The sequence below is a fragment of the Pimephales promelas genome, chromosome 19 (assembly GCF_988280905.1).
Source record: "Pimephales promelas chromosome 19, fPimPro1.hap1.1, whole genome shotgun sequence".
In the NCBI taxonomy this organism is placed as follows: domain Eukaryota; kingdom Metazoa; phylum Chordata; class Actinopteri; order Cypriniformes; family Leuciscidae; genus Pimephales; species Pimephales promelas.
The window spans coordinates 12,334,363-12,356,578 of NC_142787.1; the positions used below are offsets into that span (position 1 = coordinate 12,334,363).

The window sequence follows — 22,216 nt, forward strand, 5'->3', positions numbered from 1 at the left end:
CATTATTCCCTTCTAGCTTTTTTTCCCTTCTGAATTGTCAGTGGCTGTCAAGGCAAAACACGAACCGTCGACACGATTGAATTAGATGATGCAAACCAATGTGCAATGGAAGGGAATTAAATGTCTTTATTATCATTGACCAAGGTCTCTCAAAGCATTTATTTCTAGTTTGTTGTGCTTTTTGTTAGAGTTAGTTGGTAAAAGTTGGCAGCTTCAATAACAAACTCTTCCGGCGTCCCTTTGCAGGCTGGATGTGTGTTATTCTTTACAGTTCACTTATTGAGTGACCCTGTGCATGAACGCACACATACACACACCATGCTCCATTTCACTAAAAGGACAGCTGCTGACATTGACTGGACAGGCTGCTTCTCAAACACACACCACCAGCGTTCTGACAGACTACAGACTTTAGAGACGGCCCTTGCTTGATTTATGGAGTGAAGTGAAAATTTGTACACTTAATTTATATTTATTAAAAGTGATAAGACACTTGGGTTACAGTAAATATATAGTGAATGTTCAAAATTGTTGGCAGTTTAGTGTGCCAATATGTTCGGGTTATTCTGTTAAGCTGTGTTGATATTTAGCCGGTTTTTATTCAAGTGTGAATTTGAATGTCAAATAGAGCAATACATACGAGATAGCAAGTTTTGGCTGCATCGGCATGATTGCATGTTTATATCCTCACAAAAATTTCAACTGCGTTATCGCACGGCTATATATACATATATTTATATATATATGTATTAGATCCACCTTTATTTGCATACAGTATACTCATTTAAACTGTAAAGCAATATTTTTTTATTTCATTGCAAAATGTAACTATATATTGTAGCCCAGCACTTTATATAAAGATAGTTTATGTTAGAATTTCCAACTGTATCCGCATATATATATATATATATATATATATATATATATATACATTAAAGTGATATATACTATGTAGCAAATCTCAAATGCTTGATTGTTTATATCATCATAAAATGTAACTCTATTATCACCCAGCTCTAATCTGCTAAATGTGACTATAAGGCATGAAGATAAACATTAAGAATTTTTATTAAGCTGCTTTGAAATTTGTATTGTGAAAAGTGCTTTATAAATACATTTGATTTGACTTGATTATCTTGGCATGTTACTGTATAATAGCCACTTTGTCTAATACAATCAGTCAATTAGCTTCCGTCATTGTATTTAACCATATACCGAGTGCCAAAACATTGCTCTGACTCATCGTCCGCTTCCGGCCTCATTTCCTGTGTGCGCTTTGAACCGTACACCAGTGGGTTGATCTGGACTATTAAAAAGAGGCAGTAAGGAGATAGTTTTCCATGAACCCCTGGAGTAATCTTAACTAACCAGCATTGAATCTGACGTTAGGTCGGACAGCGTGTTAGACGGTTCTCAGGTGGGTTACTGCAGGTGAGTCATGCATTTAGTCAAGGAAAGTTGTAGTGTGACTCTCGACGAGTGAGTCATACGGCTCTGAGAGATCGGCGAGGTGACGGGCTGAAAAAGGCAGAGATGATGTCACTGTTTATGCATGATGTCATCGACTGTTCTCATGCGCAGCTCATCTGTAATTCACAGCTGAAGCATTCATGGCTTTATATTTTTATATTATAATCATAGAAGGATTTCATTTATTTATTTTTTTTATTCATGTTATTTAAGACTTTTTTCTATAGTCCATGCAGGGTTAGGATTTTGTGTTTGAGATTAATCTTTAAAGCGTCTTTTTTTGTAGTTGATCACTTTTTATTTGATTTTATTTTATTATGTAGGTTTAGGGTTTTGAGATTTTTATAGTTAAAATAAAAAATGAGGTACATCCTTTGAAGTTTAATTTTTTTTTTCTGTTTAATTTGACTGTTTTTTGGTTTTGTTGTTGATCACTTTTTTTTTTTTTGTCCATGTAAGGTTAGGGTTTTGATTTTTATAGTTAAAATATGAGCGCTTTTTATAGATAAAAGAATATCATATGAGTCCGTGAAGCTAAAGTGTGTTTTTTTTTTCATAGTCGATTTCGTTTTTTGCGTTATTTATTTATACACTTTTATCCGAAGCGACTTACAATTCTATATATGTCAGAGGTCGCATGCCTCTGGAGCAACTAGGGGTTAAGTGTCTTGCTCAGGGACACATTGGTGTCTCACAGCACGTTCAAACCCGGGTCTCTCACACCAAAGGCATGTGTCTTATCCACTGCGCCATCACCACCCAAATTTCACTTATTGAATACTTAAGGTTCTCTGTTCATGCAGGGTTAGGGTTTTTAAGCTGTGGCAGACTGAAAATGACTGAAAATGAAAAAAAAAAATCACAACAAATCCATTCACTCCTTATCCACCAAATGTTTTCAAGTGAGTTTGTGAAGTCATGTGATCAGATCAGACATGATAATGCCGTGGTATAGAGCATACCACATCCGATGAGGGACATTGTATAAAATCGCAGTCTGTGATTCTGAGAAATTTGTGTAATTTGTTGTTTTTTCCTGAAGAAAATGTTTGATTGTGTGTCTGCACATGTGAGCTTGGCGTGTCTGTGTGTTTTTTGTATGTGGATAATATGACATTAGTCAGAAGTGGTGTGTGTGCGTGGGTGTGTTTTTAACAGTGTGTGACTGTACACAGGCAGATTAAAGTATGAAAGAACAGTTAAATTAACATTAATTACTCGCCCTCATGCCGTTCACAGACTGTATTCATTAATATTATTATTTGATGTTATTTTATTGAATGCAAAAAGGGAGTTTTTGATGAATCTTCATATTAAAAAAATTCAATAAATAAAATAGATGACACTTTTCCACTTCCACTGTAAAGAAATGAAGTCAAAATATCCCTGCTAGTCTCCACTTCTGGCACAGAGAGGCCAACATGAGCAGTGTTTTCTGAATATTTAAATAGGAAAAATACAACACTAGGAGCATGTATGAAGCAATTAAATAGCATTTATTTTAATTTCATGTTAACTTTAAAGTGATCCTTACAAGCCATGTTTCCATCCACCTACTTTTATTAGGGATGTCCCGATCCGATCCACGGCATCGGTATCGCGCCGATACCGGCCCAGAACGCTAGATCGGAGATCGGAGGGGAGAAAAAAATATGAGCGATATCCAGTTTAGCGGCGCAGCCTGTCACGTGATGATTGTTGTGTTTACGCACACGCGCGCAGAGAATCACTCTCGCTTTGCGTGTCAAGAGCGAAACTGGCGCGCGTAAAGTTTGAAGCGAAATTTACGCGCGTGACGCGCGTCAGAATCAAAATCCGTTGGCGGTCATTGTTTTTATGTCCACCGAGCATTCATCAAGAGAGTTACCGCTCTGTATTTACTCTGGATAGCAGAACAGCGGCGTGGGGATCATCGTCGCCGTATATTTGTGTCCACCGGACCCTTCGGAGCCGAACCGTTTGGCGAGTTTCACCATTTGCTCGCTCCAGGAGCTGCGCAGGATGACGGCCGCTGTCAGCGGTACTTCCGCCTGTCACGCGCCCAGTTTGATGACCTGTTGTCCCGCATCTGAGCGAGGATCACCCTCGCCCGGCCCCTCATCCATCTAATCTAGCTGTCATTTATTTTTGTTTTGATGATAAATAGAGCCAGCCTTCAAAAGTTATTAACCTGTCCTGTGATTTTTTTCTCTCTCTCACCTCCAGACACGAATTTATGCACATATGTTGATTGTCTTTACAACATAATACTATTTCTAGATATGGAATGAATAACATTCAATACAAAATGAACATGTCTCCATATAGAAATAATGTTTTAAGTGATGAAACATTTGCTTTGTTGTGCATAATCCCACCATGCATTTAGTCATATTAACAAAATAATTTATTGAAGCATCCAGACACTTCACCACGTGAGCAAGCAGCTAGGCTCCTGATTGGTTAACGCGGCGCGAATTCACGCCAAAGTTCAGCCAACTTGACGCGCGAATGAGGCGTATTCGCGTCTTCCGCGCCGCGCTCCACGCCTCATTCGCGCCGCAGGAATTTTTCTTGCATTGACTTAACATTGAAATCATTCGCGCCTGACGCCCTATTCGCGTCCGGTGTGAACGTAGCATTAGTGCGTCGAAGTTGTGATAGCGCTGTCGGCTAACGCGAAATGCTACTATTTACATTCCATGGATGTTTATTCATATTGTTTTGGACTAAAAACTTCTTCAAATTGGATTGTATGGACGCTTTACAGTGAAACCAAACCATTTTTGTTGGAATGTGGACTAACAGATGGCTAATTGGTGAGTTTCTTCCAGTTTGTGTTGGTTTGTTTTGGCTGTTGGTGGTCTGACAAAGAGACAGATTGTGCCCGCTGTGTTGATTGTATCTTAAAATGGTTTACGTCGTTCGAATCACGAGTTTCTCAGCTTTCCAAAGATATGTATTATGTTTACTTTTGTGTTTGTTTTGTTTTGTCTTTCACAAAGTTAAACCTATAAACCACCCTGTGGGCCGTATACGGCACGTCGGACCACGAAAAAAAAAATATCGGACTAATATCGGTATCGGCAAAAGCCAAAGGTGCGGCATCGGTATCGGTATCGGAAGTGAAAAAGTGGTATCGGGACATCCCTAACTTTTATGTGAATACATGATTTTGCATAAAAAATGCTGATTGGAAACACCAAGATGAATCAGAAAATTGTTTTTATCTAATAAGAAGAAATGCGCATAAACTACGATGGAAACACATTTACTGGATGCACAACAAAACCTCACAAACTGTGATTGGATAACTGGACTAACCAGCGGACCAATCGCATCGCATGGAATCGTAAATGTTGGTTTGATGGTTCTGTCATCAGAATGATTGGGTTTAATTCCCTTTCTCATACGATTGCATTCACAAACCCCAGCATCCAAACGCAAGATAACATGACAGCGTTTATTGTGTTTCATCTGCCGTAAGTCATTTATGATATATGTAAACAGAGCCCAACAGAGTGGCTTCCCCCGATTGCAGCAACTTCAATTTTTAATACAGATATTTTGCGCCAGGAAGTGATGTTGTTGTTCTCTTAACACAAGTTTTATGCAATATTCCTTCAATTTGGTTTGAATATTAATATGGCACTTTATCACACATGGGCAATGACAATATCTAGTTTTAAGGAAAATATGATTTTCAGCTGTTCTAATCTCATTTGTGTCCTTTCTTTTTCAGTATTTGGGCTGCATTGAAGTCCTCCGGTCCATGAGATCCCTGGACTTCACCACACGATCACAAATCACACGGTACAACAACTCTCTGTCTGTCTACTAATGAAGAAGTGTAAGATAGCCCCAAACTCTTCCTCTTGTGTTGTATGAGGAATACTGGGTAATATGAGCTGAAATAGCATGCATGGATTCACACGCTTCCAAAGAAAGAAGTTTTATCATATCATACTGGCATCTTTAGTAATATTTTGAATGCTTTATGAATGGCATTGACTGCCAATTGGAATCCATGCTGCTATGAAGAGTTTGAGCATTTAAAGCACCTGATGACAAAACGTCATCTGGACACTAACATAGTCATCGTTATCTTTATTAAAAAAATTGTTATTAACAGTAGTGTTTAGTTTAGGATTTTGCTATAAAAAAATATTGAAAAAATTAATGTGTTCTGTAACTTACACTCTAAAAAAAGTTTTTGGTTAATTAAAAATGTAATTAAAATTTACAGTTGAAAGTGAAAGTTGAAGTTTTTAATTACATTTTTTTTAAGCCAACATTTGGGTTTGTCCACATTTGACCCAAATTTGGGTTAAAACAACCCAGCATCGTTTAGAGTGTTAGGTGCAAATATCAATGAATATTAATAATAACAAAAGAAAAAATTGTGATCTTATTTTCCCCATTTACATTTTTTTTTTTTTTTTTACAATTTATTAATTGGTTTTAAAAATAAAAATTATATAAAAAGATTTTAAAAGAGGTGCAAATATCAATGAATATTAATAATCACAAAATGAAAACAATATGTTGATCTTTGCTTTTTAAATGTATTTTATTTTGCATATATCTTATAGATAAGATTATGTAAAAAGATTGACAAAATAGAGTGCATCATTCTATTTTTCATGTCTTTTTTTCTTTTTTGACTATGGAACACAACCAAAGGTATTGATTATTTTACTACGCTGTAAAAAATATTTTCAAGATTTGTTATCACAACATATTTTCTTTTGTCAAATCAACTTTGTAATAATTTATTTAGTTGAGATAACTTATTATTTTGAGTTTCTGATGATTAAATTAATCTCCTTCATTGTATTAACTCACTTTTTCCAGTTCAATCAACTTAAAATTTTAAGGCAACCCAGGTTACTTACTTTTTTAAGTTAAACCAACAATATTTTTTACAGTGTAGTAATCACAAAATTTTTTCTTTTGTCAAATCAACTTGAATAATTTATTTAGTTCAGATAACATATCATTTTGAGTTTCTTATGATTAAATTAATCTCCTTCATTGTATTAACTCACTTTTTCCAGTTCAATGAACTTAAAATTTTAAGGCAACCAGGTTACTTACTTTTTTAAGTTAAACCATCAATATTTTTTACAGTGTAGTTTTTGTCCAAATGAATCAGACTCCAGTGCTACACATGAAATGATACCTACTGTATAGAAGGGGAGAGCATTTTAGTTGAGCGTGTTTAGCTTTCTCTTTTATATTATGTTTCTTATGTTTATGTATTTATAAATATTTATGTTTTTGTTGTTTTGCTACTAGATCACAGTTAATGGCTTTTGTAGTTGCTTTAACGGTTACATCACAGTTAATGGCTCCCGTGTCGCGTTACATGACTGTTATCAGCTCTTTTATGGCACTTTTATGTTGTTTTTTTGTTGTTGTTTTTTTCCTTTATTTGCACCCGCTGCCAAACACTCATTTATTGCTGCTAAAATGAGCGCATGAGATGTGAATGTAACCCATCCATGTGTGCTGCTGATGAGTCATTGCGTAACATTAGTGTAGAGGCAGCAGATCGGATCCCAGCGGACGCTGCTTGTTTATTGAACGCTGGGCTGTGTGGGCCGATCCTCATACAGACGCTGGAGATGACATGTCATATCCTCTTTTCTGCCTGACTTCCTGCCACTCTCTGCTGTAGCGTTCGCACGAACACACAACACAGTCTCTGGACACAAAGACGGGTCCAAAAACTGCATTCAGCAGCAAACAGGACTGTGATAGTTTTTATATTTATTGTGCCTTTTGTAAAACATCTCATCCAATGTGTAGAGAAAAACAGTTTAAGCCTGCTTTTATATTTCTTGTATTTTAAAATTACTGTAATTTTTTTAATCCCAATTTCGTTACTATAATACAGAAATTATATATATACATCATGGTAGTACTTTAAATTAATTTAAATAAATGTTTTACAGTAATGAGTGTCTAATAAAAATCAGCATTAAGTTGAGAATTATTTAAAACAACTTGTCAGAACGCATTAAATAGGAAAATGGTTAGAAATGTGGTTAATTGCTCTGAAAATAATGTTATTGTGCAAAATAATATTTTTAAATATTAAAAAATAGGCTTAAAGGGATGGTTCACTTTGAAAGTATTTTTTGGTATGTTTTAGCTTCCCTCAAGGGCATCCAAGATATAGGTGTCTTTGTTTCCACAGTATTTTCAATTTTGATATTTTTAGGTCAAACCGTTCTTGTCTGTCAGTCATATAATGGAGGTCTATGGTCACCACCTCAAAGAGCATGCACAGAGAAGTCCAAATTAAACATGATTTAATGGCTCGTAAATGTAAGTACACACTGATGGCCTAAGACACGAAATGAGTGGTTTGTATGAGAAAACGAACAGTATTTATATCGTTTTACCTTTTGTAATCACAGTCACGTCCAAGTGATCTGAAGGCACGGGCGCTTCGATCTGCACAAGCGCGCCAGAAAGCCCCGGAAGTAATCTCTTGTGTGTGTACGTCACTCATTGTTTACACAGAGAAGTGTTCCTTCACTGTGAAGATCTAAACATATTTAGATATACAGGAAATCGCAATGGAAGATGATTTCGATATATCAACAGACAATGTTGTTGTTGTTTTTTCGCAACCGCACGAGAGATCACTTCCGGCGCATGCGCAGACCGAAGCGCCCTCGCCTTCAGATCACTTGGACGTGGCTGTGGTTACACGAGGTAAAAACAATATAAATACTGTTCGTTTTCTCACACAAACCGCTCGTTTCGCGTCTTAGGCCATCAATGTGTACTTAATCTGGACTTCTCTGTGCATGCTCTTTGAGGTGGTGACCATAGACCTGCATTATATGACTGACAGACAAGAACGGTTTGACCTAAAAATATCAAAATTGAAAATACTGCAGAAACAAAGACCACTACATCTTGGATGCACTTGAGGTAAGCTAAAACATATCAAAAATTATTTCAAAGTGATCTATGCCTTTAATTTTCTTTCTACAAAATTCCAGTATGTTTTATGATTTCTTTTATTTACTTTGTGATGAATATGAATATTTTGCCCTTTTTCACCTGATCAATATATAATATTTTTAGCAAATGCTTTTTAAATCTGTATTATATTTTTATTTATATTTTATGTGAGTTTTATATAGTTTTGTTTGTTTATATAATTGTATAATAATTATTATTGTTCTTATTATTATTAATCAACAATGTATTTATCAAAAATGGTATATTTCCTTTCCTTTCAACGTTGTAAATAGATGTAAATATATATTCAAAATATTACACACACACACACACACACACACACACACACATATATATATATATATATATATATATACATTTATATAATTTTCTAGTTTACGTTTATAGTATTATTATTATTTATGTTTGCATTATTTAATATCAACCATCGGCGACCCTTAATATTATCATGATACTTGTGCTATTGAAAACCAGGCGGGATTGACAGAAACAGATCAAATCTATCCCAGAATGAACAGGTTTGCTTTGGTTCCAGACTGTTTTCACAGAGCATCATTACAGTTTGTTCTCTCTGTACTTACTTACTCTTACTCATGTCTTTATATTTTCTGTAATTTCTCTCCACAGGGAGGCGATCAGTCTGGTGTGTGAAGCTGTCCCTGGTGCCAAAGGAGCTCTGCGCAAGAGAAAGGTAGAAGAGAGAAAAGAGAGATGCTTTGTGATTAGACAATGTGTGGAAATATGTTAAAGACAATAACTAAATAAGATGAACTATTATACTGCAATCCATTCACTTTCACAGAAGTAACAACTCCATTCATATTCTCCATAGGAACATTTATTTTGAACGATTAAACCTTTAAAGAGAGCCGTACAGTGAGCTACGAGGTTTTTAATCGACTGTATTTGCTTCTGCTAAACATTATTTCAACTTAGTTTTAAAATAATCATGTTTAACAGTGGAGTTCCTGGTGATAAACTACATTACCCATAATGCTGTACTGAACTTTACGATATGAAATCAGAGAGTAGAAAAGCAACACGCCAAAATATCACTTTAGTTCAGCCCCTAGTCCCTACTCTTTTATAATACTTGAATATATAAGCATAATTAATATATATACTCAACATTTTTATAGTAGTAGTTCTCGCATTCTCATCCCAAGGCATCATATGACACTTTTGCCAAAGCGTAGACATCCAACGCACATGGCACCCTTTAGCGTCAAATGAGACGCTTCGGTTATGGTAGGTTTTGGTATGGGGTAGGGTTAGGGTTAGACCACTAGGAGGCGCCTTCTGCCCCATAAGTATCTGCGTCTCATATGACGCTAAAGGGTGCCGTGTGGATGTCTACGCTTTGGCAAAAAGCTTCGTATATGACGCCTTGGGATGAGAATGAGCTCAGTAGTTTTATATTTCTCCATTGTTTTTAATTAATGCTTCATGGGATTGTAGTTCTTTCCCTCACTAAAGCCGTGAAGACTTTTTGTCCGATTTTCAAATACTTTTTTTTTGCTTCAAATCAAAGTTTTGAAATTCCTATGGGAGAAATAAATGGACAAAAAATACTTCCGGAACCAGCGCAGCTGAAAAAGTGGGCGGCCACTGTTGCAAAGCCTCTTAAAGTCGGATTTCCAACTCAGAAACGCGTGCAACAATCCACAAGTCTGGTTCTTTTGGGTTGCAATTATTAAGTATTTTTGCAAATTTGATAATGTTTTTATCTGCAGTGTGAGTGTAGTACTCTCAGCGCAAAACATTTCTAAATCTATTCTACGCAATTCAGCATCTTTTCCCTGAAAGTTCAGCACAGATTCGCTGTGCATGTTCACATTGTTGTCTTAGGAAATGTTCAGTTTTCATGGACAATAATATGTCGCTGATGCTAAAGGCATGTCAGGATGAAGCAAACTGAATTACATACCAGAGACAAACAGAGTTATAGATGATTATACATGGCAACAGGAAGTGGACAGGAGGTGGAGGTTATAGATGCAAAAAAAAAAAAAAAGACCAGAAGCGGGGCATCAGAAGGTTTGGAGTGAGATAAAGACGGTTAGAGATCAAATAAAGGCTGGAGAAAGAGAAACGGCATGCTGCAGTGTGTGTGTGTGTGTGTGTGTGTGGGCATACTGTTAGCATGGTGACTCATTCTGTGCTGAGCAGCAGTAATCAGGCCTCCTGCTGTGTGTGTGTGTGTGTGATGCGCTTTGCTTCGAGGATAGCAGCCGTGGAAAGGGCCGTGTCCGCTTTCAAATGAACAGACGTGTGTGTGGGGATTTTAGGAAACCTTTAAAGCGCGCTGCACTTTATGTCCCGATTTAATCAAGCCGCATTGGATCAGTTTAGCACACAAACACAGAATGATGCGATTCATGTGTGTTTTTATTTTTTTCAATTTCTTCCATTAAGTAATATGAATAAAGACTGGAGAGTGATTTGAATTTCATTAATAAAGAAAAAAGCGCATTTTAATAGGCAAAGCATTTACATCTAAATAAATTAGTCAAATAAATGAAAGTAGCAATAGTACAAACGGAATATCAATATCATTCAAATTAATCAAATATTAAATAAATATACAAAATAAAATAATTCAGAATTTATAATAACAATAAACCAAATTAACATGAAATATATATATTTAAAAAATAATTCCAGTGTTATTATACAATGAGATACTATTGTAGTTTTTTTTTTTTCTTTTTTTTGGGGGGGTAGATTTTCCATATTCATTTTAGTTCCAATTTGAATAATTTCTTTGTGTTTTTGTCATTTTTTTAAAAGTTTTTTTTTAAAGCATGTCTATAGTTTTTATGAATTTTTATTTCAGTTGTAGTGATTATAGTACTTCAAAAATAATTTTTCAAAATATTTTATTTCAGTTAACATTTTTTATTTCAAACAACAACAAAATAATGCTTTTAGGGTTTTATTTTAACTATAATAATCCTGAATCATTCAGAATATATTTAAATAAAAACGTATAAAACAATAAATATTGAAACATGAAATCTAATCAAATAATAACTCAGAACATATGTCATCTTTATATGTGGAACATGATTTTTTGGACATTTCACTGTGGAAGAAGCTACCGTTCAACGCAGGACAAATAATTAACAAGCAGTCTAACAGCAACACAACAAGTTTTTCATGGTAAACTGATGTCCCGCTCTATTTCAAATGCAACTTCTCACAGGAATGACAAATGGATTTGCAGCGGTCGCTTTGTCGTTTCCGGTGTGGACGCTGTAGGACATTAGGGATCATCACATGCAAGGAAAGTAAGAAACATTTGAGAAGGATAGTCTGAATGTGTCGCTCTCTCTTTCAGACTCCCTCGAAACTTCTCTCCAGTATTCTGGGCAAGAGTAACCTGCAGTTTGCTGGTATGAGTATCAATCTCAACATCTCCACCAGCAGTTTAAACCTGATGACACCGGACTCCAAACAGGTACAAAAACACACATATCTCTTTCTCTCTCTCTTTCTCTGTGTCTCTATCCTCTCTCTCTCTGTCTGTCTCTCTCTCTCTCTCTCTGTTGCAGATGAATGATCCTCCTTCCTGTTTCCACAGATAATAGCCAATCATCACATGCAGTCCATATCCTTTGCCTCCGGTGGAGATCCGGTAAGACTTCACAACATCACACCAATGATTCATTCTTCAGCTGACGTTCAGTCTCACGACACTTTATGGCGAATCTCAGAGCGCTCGGGGGGGAAATTAAGGTGTTTAGCTTTTAATGATTATTTCCGCCCCTTTAAGACTTCTGTTCGTAAATTACCTCATGACTGGCTAGTCTCTAAGTACTAGTTGTTTAAATGAGATCAAGTTGCTGAATAATCATCTTAAATAATCATGATGTCATAATCATAACATTTTTATGAATTAGACATTTTTTCCATTTTTAATGCGTAAATGTGGGCGGTCAAATGTGAATGAACTCATAGATATAATGTCATAATAATGACAGTCACTTTTCGGTTTTTAGTATGTAAATGTGGGAGCTCATGTTAATGAGTTCTTTTGATGTCATAATCATGACATTTATATTAATTATAAATGTTTCCATTTTTAATGCGTAAATGTGGGCGGTCAAATATCAGTCCCTCCGGAAATGATTTAGTGCATAATCAGCCAAAGCCCACGCATTTATGTGGGGGCATTTTCTCAAATACGCCACACTTTCACCGCATAAATTGCAGATTTTCTTGCGAAACATGCGGGCTTGCATGATTTCATAATCCTCGCATTTTCATTGCAAAAAGTTTGCTTCCCACAAGAGCAGCCATTTCCCGCTGTTGCCTTTGGAACGTTTTGAACTGATCTAATTACGCGACGTGAACATCACCGAAAAGCTGTAAAACAGGAGCACACTTTATTAATATATTTTTATTTATTTATATTTTATTTATTCATTTTTACAGAAGTTGTAGCATATTCCTTTTGTAAAGCTACAGAACTTGTTTGACTTATCAATGCTTTGTAAGTTTGATGTTTTTTTTAAGGTCTGAAATAAAACAAGGTATATTCCAGCACTTTCTGTGATGTATATGCTTGCTTATCATAGGAAGTAATAAGAAATGACTCTTTACATTAAAGGTGCATTGCGCAACATTTCATGTTAAAAATAGCCATTTTTCGAACCCATACATGCTTAAACAATTGCCTGATGGGCTGAATGAGCCCTTCTCGGATCACTGCGATTGCCTCTATAATCCTGTACAGTAAAATAAACAAGAGGGATTCGGGACTGAGTTTGAGACGGGACGTGATGTCATGCGCGTTCACGCTCGCCTGGCTGTCTGGCAGGTTTGTGTATTCGCCGCCATTCTCCGTATCAGCGAAGAACTCGAGAGACACAACTTTAGTCAACTTTCGACTAAAGTAGGAGATGGATTCAAAGAGACCGGCTTGCAGTTCATTCCAAACCCCAAAGCAAACTCCACGTGAGACAAAGAAAATAAAGATCCAGGCGTCGGAATAAGACGAAAGTCAACATCGGGAAGGCTTTCAACAAATGGAGAGATCTCCGCTCTGAACGTGTTTCCATAATAATACAATCATAAGTGGATACAGTAAGCACATAAAACAGATAGATAGAAACAAAGTTTTCTACTGCCCCCGTTTCCCCCCTCACACACACACACACACACACACACACACATAAGTGTGTAATTTACTCAAATGCCTTTCCTTTTATATATTTAAAATGACTTGCAGATTTATAACTTTATTACCTCTGAAGACATTATGACTGTAACAAAAGATTTGTGCGGCTGATGCTTTGGTGATGAACAGCTCGTGCAAGCGTGCGTTTAGTCCATGAGCGCACACACCTCTGGTTGCAATTCCGCTTGTCGCCAGAGGCGGCATAGTTCTGCAAAAACTCAGAGACTTGCGCAGTGCACCTTTAAGGTAGTAGCCTAGTGAGAACAGGGTGTTGGGGAATCACTTTTTTTTCTGTTTTTCATCAAATAAAATTTGCATAAATATCCCGCATATTCCATCGCATTTTTAAAGAAAACGGGCCGCATAATCAAGGATTTTTGCCCGCAACAATCACAAAAAACATAGTTTTTCTGGAAGGACTGAAATGTGAGCTCATAGTTATGATGTCATAACCATGACAACTGACAAATCAGTCATTAGTTTCGATCTGCGCAGACTGGGGAGGGGATGAGATGTACAAATACATCAAACTCCTGTTTCAGAAGAGCCAGAAATATCCTGTTCTCCATTATATGACGCCTTTGAAGAACCAAAAGCATTAGCTCAGTTTAGGTTTGAATCATGTTCTCTGTCTTCTGTCAACAGGACACGACTGATTACGTCGCTTATGTAGCGAAAGATCCTGTTAACCGGAGAGGTATTACTCCCGTCTTTTCCTTTGCTGGATGTTAAAATACTTTCTCATGTCCATGTTAGTGTTCGGAGACAACCAGTAATCCCTTCTTATGTTGAGACTAGAGTAACTCTGTTTGTTTGTTTGAGAGTGTGTGTGACGTGTCAGCTTCAGAACAGAACTACATGTTTGACCAGCAGCAAATGAATTATCACTTTTAACTAATTTCATAATAGTTCCATAACATTCACAATGATGGTTGTTGCAGGATTGGCGATGCTCTTGTTGATCAACCACAGTTTTAGCTGTACGGCTCCTGAGGGCCTTTTCATTGTGTTCACCACAATGGGCCGCCCTGTAGCGCTACATCCACAAACAGGCGTGATTGATCAGTCCGCCACGGCTGCATTTAGCATCAAAAAATCAATTTCTGTGGCTGTTTTATCTTCCTCTCTTTTCATTTCATGGATCTTTTAACTTCCTGTCAGCGCAGAGGCCACGTTTTAAAACTCTTGCTGTACTTTCTAAAGCATTTTTGATATTGTCAGAGGAAAGATCCTGTAATGAACACTTCACAGCGGAGTGAGTCAGCAAATCGCCATCCGTTTCACCATCTGCTGATTTCTAAAACTTCAGCATGTGTGCGTGTCTTATGTGTGTGTGTGTGTGTGTGTGTGTGTGTAGCTGAATGCCAGATTGATTATTGCTTCATTTGTGTTTCATGTATTTTGATGAATAAAAAACATGTTCATGTCACAATTCACCCTAAAATTAAAAAAAAAGTAAATTCAGAAAATTGGATTTGCATACAGACAATGTGAATTTTCTGAAAATTAAACACATTTTCACTCAAAATTCTCATTATCATAATGCACGGTTTCTAAAACTTGTGAAAGAACTGTAGTTGGTTTGTGAGGACATGAAAAGCTCATTCATTTAATAACTATTAGCTTAATTATTAATTATTAAATAATAATTCATTTAATCCCAAAAAAAATTTAACTTGAAATAATCATTTCGAAATTAAAGGCTATCTGTGACAATTAACCAGCATCAGAGAACTGTGAACATGCAAATTTGTTGTTAAATTATTGAAATCATTTTTACAAATAAAAAATCCCATTTGGAATTAGAGTATTTAAAATCAAAAGGCTTTATATATATATATATATATATATATATATATGTGTGTGTGTGTGTGTGTGTGTGTGTGTCACTGTAATAGTATTTTTACATGTTTGTACTGCAATACAATTATTTTTAAATGAACATATAGGCAGTACAATAAATGCTACCATGATGTACAAAAGCATCACAATTTTAAAAGCATAATTTTTTTCGTACTAAACTAATGAGAATTTCAATGGTTAAATTTGCAATTGGCTATGGGGGGGGTGAATTATGACCCATTTTGACCCAAATATGACCCATCTTGACAGGTTTGGTGAGATTCACCCTGACTGTGTGTTGATTTCTAGCATGTCATATTCTGGAGTGCTCTGACGGTCTGGCTCAGGATGTGATCAGTACGATCGGTCAGGCGTTTGACCTGCGCTTTCAGCTCTATTTGCAGTGTCCGTCCAGCAAACCCTCATCCATGCACGACAAGTGAGTCCACACACACACACAAACCTTCAGGACTCTGAGTCTGAGGCTGCTTCTACATCTGATGTGTCCTCTCTTCAGGGTTATGAGTACGGACGAGCCCCCGTGGACAGAGGAAGGGGAGGAGTCCGCCGATCATCACTACTACAACAGCATTCCCGGCAAGATGCCGCCACCAGGAGGATTCATTGATGCTAGGCTGACCAATCAGACGCAAGACAGCAGCCAGGTCTGCAGCACTAGTCACTCACACACACTCATGCGCTGTTTATACCAGCTGACAGGAAGTGACCTGACCAGGGATCAATACATTCAAGCTCAGTTCGTTCTGTAAATGCGGTACATGTGTTTTGGTAAATAATGAGAGTAAAGGATTATGCTATGATGACGTTCCCATAAAACATAGTATTCATTTCTGTTCATAAAAGAAATTGGGTCATTATAATGAATCGAGGGACTATTTTAAATTGAGGGAGCCAAACATATCTGATATTAATGGTACTTAAATTTAAAGACACAAAACACAAAACAATTCCAACTTTCCCACTCCAACATATATAATAATTCAATTAAAATAATAATTAAGTAAAAATTTTATATTGTTATAATATGGAAACCAGTGACTCAAAATATAGAACAATTCCAACTATCCCACTCCAAAATATTTAATAATTTAATTAAAATAATCAAAACAGTAAATATTAAATATTGTTATAATATCGAAACCAGCAGCACAAAGTACAAAACAACAAACAACTTTCCCACTCCAATATATATATAATAATTAAAAGTAAAATAAATAAATATTATATTTTGTTATTATGTCAAAAGAAACAACACAAAATACAGAACTATTCCAACTTTCCCACAAACATATATAATAATTAAAATAAAATAACAAATAAATGAATACAAATAAAATAAAAACTTAACAGAAGTTATTACAGTACAGTATTACTGTATTCATAGATGCCACCTATGTCACTCCGAATAGAACGCCGCCATATTTACGACCGATCTCACCCGGTATGGCCGCCCAGACTGCCCATTTAAATGAGAGAGAGAGACAGACAGAGATACCTGGAGAAAATTTCAATTTTAGGCCCGATCCTTATTTGTTACCCCCAGTTTTCTTTTATCCATTATTATCTGCCCCAGACTTGCCCCAATTTGCCTTCCATGAGATTTATATATCTCGTGCGTAACCCCTCCCCATACAGTGGCGATCACTTGAAGGCTTTTAAGAGTACTAATGCTTATCAATATGCTGTGGCTGGATGGGTAAAAGACGTAAAAGTGCGCCACCTGGCCACTTTATATGTAATCATGGGAAATGTAATAGGTATTATTAAAAAAGATCACATTCCACATGATCTGCGTCTTAATAACTTGTATAAATGTTGATATTATTAAATGACTTCCTATAGTGTGGGCTCTGTTTCCTGTCTGTCAGTGAATGTGACTCCAGCAAGTCAGAGATGAGGAGGCATTTCAATATTGTTGTTGATAACTCATATGCTGTCCACATAGGGCGCCGGAGTCGACCAGACATACTACCAGGGCCGACCCATGTTCTTCCAGCAAGGTACAATTCACTTTTGAAAACCTTTGTGGCAAACCTGTATGACACAAAATATGACATTTTGAAGAATGTTACCACGGTTTTGTTTTTGGTTTTTCAAAATATCTTATTTTGTTTTTCTGTCTTTTCTGTCTCATTTAGGGTCCTGTGACATATACAGTCTCCCTGAGGTCAAAGGTCAAGCCCCTAAAGCAGGAGAAGTCCCCACGTATGTGAACACGCAGCACATTGACACGCAGGTGTTGGCCGCCCTGCAGGGAGAGTCAGAGGCGGCGTCTGATTCGGGCACGACCGGGACAGCTAAAGACAGCCCGAGGAAGGACCTCTTTGACATGAGTAAGAGCCACGGAGGCCGGAGCTTTCAATGTTGCTGCTAATAGCTTCCGATGATTTGATTTGGTGAAAAGCACTAAAGAGTAGGGGTTGAACAGACTAGTCGACTTACTTTGAAATTAATCTTTGGTATGTTTTAGCTTACCTCGTAATTGGTATGTTATGTTTTGGGCATCCAAGATGTAGGTGTCTTTGTTTCCACAGTATTTTCAATTTTGACATTTTTAGGTCAAACCGTTGTTGTCTATCAGTCATATAATGCAGGTCTATGGTCACCACCTTAAAGAACATGCACGTCCAAATTAAACATGAGAGCATGCACGTCCAAGTCCAAATTAAACATGATTTAATGACTCGTAAATGTAAGTACACATTGATGGCCTAAGACGAGAAACGAGCGGTTTGTGTGAGAAAACGAACAGTATTTATTGTTTTTACTTCTTGTAATCACAGCCACGTCCAAGTACTCTAAGGGAGCGGGTGCTTCGTTCTGTGTGTATGTCACTCATTGTTTACACAGAGGTTTCGGAAGTGTTACCCTTCACTGTGAAGATCTAAACATATTTAGATATACAGGAAATCGCAATGGAAGACGATTTCGATATATCAACAGAAAACGTTGATTTTTTTTTTTTTCCCCCAATCGCGCGAGAGATCACTTCCAGCGATTTCCGGTGCTTGCGCAGACCGAAGCGCCCGTGCCTTCAGACCACTTGGACGTGGCTGTGGTTACAAGAGGTAAAACCATATAAATACTGTTCGTTTTCTCACACAAACCGCTCGTTTCTTGTCTTGGGCCATCAATGTGTACTTAAATTTACGAGTCATTAAATCATGTTTAATTTGGACTTCTTTGGGACGCTCCTCCTATATGACAAATAAATGCATACTCCGAGAGCCCTCCACGAGATATGTTTGATTTTGCCATCTGGATGTTCAAGATTGATCGCGTGAATGCACGTTTTACACAGCTTATTGTACATCTTTAAGTTAATCTTTCGTTCTAAACTGCTGCTGCATTGTAACACACACACACACAGACAGTTAAGCACATATCATGTAAAGATCATTCAGTAGTGCAGAAATATTTTGCAAACTTAGTTCAGTGATTTATCTATAAAATAGCTTAGAATCTGCAAAGTTCTAGCATATATTTCTTAGTAACTCAAACCCAGAGCTTCACTATTAGTAGAGAGATGCCGCCAGGTAGAATTATTTGTTTATTTATAACTTTATCTGTATCTGATTTAGAAGAGCTGAAATCTGAGAAATATAACGACCAAAAGACAAAAGTACTGATCAGAATAAGCTGTAATGTAGGAGCGCTGTGTCAATGAGCACAAGACAACCCGTGTTCAGTCTCAGCTCGAGGTCCAGACTCCAGTCTTATTTGCTCATCAGTGACATCATCAGCAACTAGTCCGTGTCGACTTGACTTTCATCACATAAATGCCTGAAGTCTCGATTAGTAAATGTGGTTGTCAATCCACTGTGTGAATGTAGCCTGTATGCGGATAAAGTTATGTTTTGCAATGAAATAAAAAATGAGTTCATGCGATAACAGGTTTTGTGTGCTCACGCCCTCAGAGCCGTTTGAGGACGCCATCATGACTCAGTCTCCAGCTCCTCCAGCCTCAGAACTGCATAAAGCGGCGTCCGTGGATAACTCCAGTCCGCTGCTGATGCGAGCGGCCGCCCTGAGAGCTCAAGAGGAGCTGGAGGACCACGCGTGGTATCACGGAGAGATGAGCCGGCGCCAGGCTGAGAAACTGCTGCTCCACGACGGAGACTTCCTTGTGCGCAAGAGCGCCACAAACCCGGGGTCATACGTGCTGACGGGGATGCACAACGGCCTGGCCAAACACCTGCTGCTGGTCGATCCAGAGGGAACGGTGAGGACTATGCACTACGGCTGTCAAACCAACATTCATTCAGATGCCTTCAACATGTCTCACATTATCACAGTTTATTCGCGATCGTTTAAAAAATGGTATTAAAATATGACAAGAAGAACTCAGAGTTATCAAATCAGTTGATATTTCACTGGTTTTGTCCGTCTTTCTGTTAGACTCTTATAAATGAATGCGCTTGAATATCTGTCCGCTGTTAAATTTAACCCTCGGGTGCTCTTCGGTCATTTCTGACCGGAAAAATTTTTATTTTGAATTTTGAAAAATCACAGTTTCATCGGAATGTTACGAAACTTGGTGACTTTTATGGCATTATGTATGTGAATACAAAAAAAAATTGAGGTCATGATCCGAGCATGCTGGTCGTAAAAAAAATAGTCGGTCAGAAATGACCGACCCATAGGAAATGAATGGGAAATTGACAAAAAAAAAAAAACAAATTTCAGAATTTTTGTACGTGCAATCTACAAATCGGCCACAATTATAAAAAAAAGTACACCGCAGGAAAGGGGTGACACTCTACAACATCTAGAGTGCAAAACAGACAAACCCACCAACAAACACACACATACAAACACACTTTTATACACATACACACCAATACATTTTGATTACAAAAAAGTATGTTTTGAATTTTTAAAAATCGCAGCTTCATCGTAATGTTATGAAACTTGGTGACTTTTATGGGATTATGTATGTGAACACACAAAAAAATTGAGGTCATAATCTGAGCATGCTAAGTGGTCTTAAAGAAAAATAGTCACACTTGTGATCTTTAGTCAAAAATGACCCCCATAGAAAATCAATGGGAAATTGACAAAACACAAAAATTCACAATTTTTTTTTTTTTTTACTTTTTTTTAATTTTTTTAATAAAAAACGTTTTTGGGATTGTTTCAACTATATATTCAAATCCACAAAAACAATGTGTTCATAAACATCTGGGGAATTCACATGCTTCTCCATAGAGAGCTGTACATGCCATCTAGTGGTTACACCATGATTCTACGCTTTTTCTCTATACTGTAACCAGATGGTACTAATTTTCTTAAAAAAATATTTTTTTTCCTGAAGGCCTAGACTCTATATTAAACTAAAATACTGCATTAATAATTAAAAAAATAATAATAATATATATATAGAAATATATATATATATTTCCATGGCAAAAATAGACCATAAATATTAATAAATTCAATCAAATTGTCTCAAAATACTAAATTATAAAGAATAAATATTATAGAACAAAAATAAATTACATTGGTTGTACTGGGATGAAGGAAATTTAATTTTTAGGTGTCCGGTCACTTTTGACCGAGAAGATAACAAGTGTGACTCCGAAACAAAGAGCACCGGAGGGTTAACTATACAATTAGACAATACTAATTTAGGTCAACAAATTGCCAAGTAATGCTTCATTTTGTTCAGTCTGTGGTTAAAATATACTTAAGCAAAACATGGTCAGGTCAGAGTGTCCAAATTTGTATACACTTCAGTGGTAGTCACTGTATGAAGAATTTGGGGGTATAAAATGTCAGAGTTTTCTTTATTTTCCCATCCTCACATACATAAATGAAGTGTCCTGCTAATTTTTGGTTTGACTTTAAATGTAGTCGATAAGAAGAGGCTTGGTCGACCAGATGTTAATTAGTTGGTTGGTCACAGAAAGAAACAAAGTCTGATGGACAGATCGTTAAGACGGCTGATCCATGTGGTAATTATGTCAGGCTGGAAATCCAAACACTCATCGACTTCTCACTTTTTAACATATTAGTAGTAGCCTAAAGTTAGCCGCTCACTCTTACGTTAACCTAGATAAATGTGTGCTATTATTAGGTGCATTTCCAAGTGTTCATGTGGAGTGTGTGTGGAAGCTAAATTAGCACAGCGCTTACTTCCATTTTTAACTTAACGTGCATTTCTCTCTATAGTCAGCCTCGTCCACTTCATTAAAATTTTCAAAATGTGCACTTAATTTATCTTTTAAAGGCTCATTATGGTTTAGTACATTGCACAGCCAAAGAAAAGTCACCAGTGTGTTATATGTTCGGCAACAGTTCTTCTAAGCCGAACTGATGGAGTGTGTAACTTTACATGTGATGTATGTAGACACATCATGGCCATATTCTAGGATGACAATATTAAGATTCATCAAGGCTTGTGAGAGAATGGTTGTTCGAATTGTCAATACTTGTTCTTGACCAAAAATGTATGCCAGTGTTGTAATCGAGACCACCTCACTCGAGTCCGAGTCGACACCGAGACCAGAGAGAGTCGAGTCCGAGTCAAGACCGAGTCCATAGAGAGTCGAGTCCGAGTCGAGTCCGAGACCAGAGACGGTCGAGTCCGAGTCGAGTCCGAGACCAGAGACGGTCGAGTCCGAGTCGAGGCCGAGACCAGTGAGGGTTGATTGCCTAATTTACTTTTATTTACTTAGAGAAATCCTTTTTTTTTTACTGAATTTACTTAGAGTTTAAAAA

The 22,216-nt window shown here is 36.9% G+C and overlaps 1 protein-coding gene across 1 annotated transcript in view; it reads left to right on the forward strand.

Annotated features, from left to right (window-relative positions):
* The window catches only part of shc3 (SHC (Src homology 2 domain containing) transforming protein 3), a 30,386-nt gene that overhangs the window by 2,935 nt on the left and 5,235 nt on the right, over window positions 1-22,216 (forward strand). Inside the window, exons 2-11 of the mRNA XM_089123939.1 lie at window positions 5,192-5,262; window positions 9,079-9,142; window positions 11,792-11,911; window positions 12,035-12,088; window positions 14,279-14,330; window positions 15,785-15,914; window positions 15,993-16,140; window positions 17,442-17,496; window positions 17,635-17,829; window positions 19,414-19,718. Of these exons, the coding sequence (XP_088980065.1) occupies window positions 5,192-5,262; window positions 9,079-9,142; window positions 11,792-11,911; window positions 12,035-12,088; window positions 14,279-14,330; window positions 15,785-15,914; window positions 15,993-16,140; window positions 17,442-17,496; window positions 17,635-17,829; window positions 19,414-19,718 (1,194 nt within the window). The remainder of the gene's footprint in view (window positions 1-5,191; window positions 5,263-9,078; window positions 9,143-11,791; window positions 11,912-12,034; window positions 12,089-14,278; window positions 14,331-15,784; window positions 15,915-15,992; window positions 16,141-17,441; window positions 17,497-17,634; window positions 17,830-19,413; window positions 19,719-22,216) is intronic.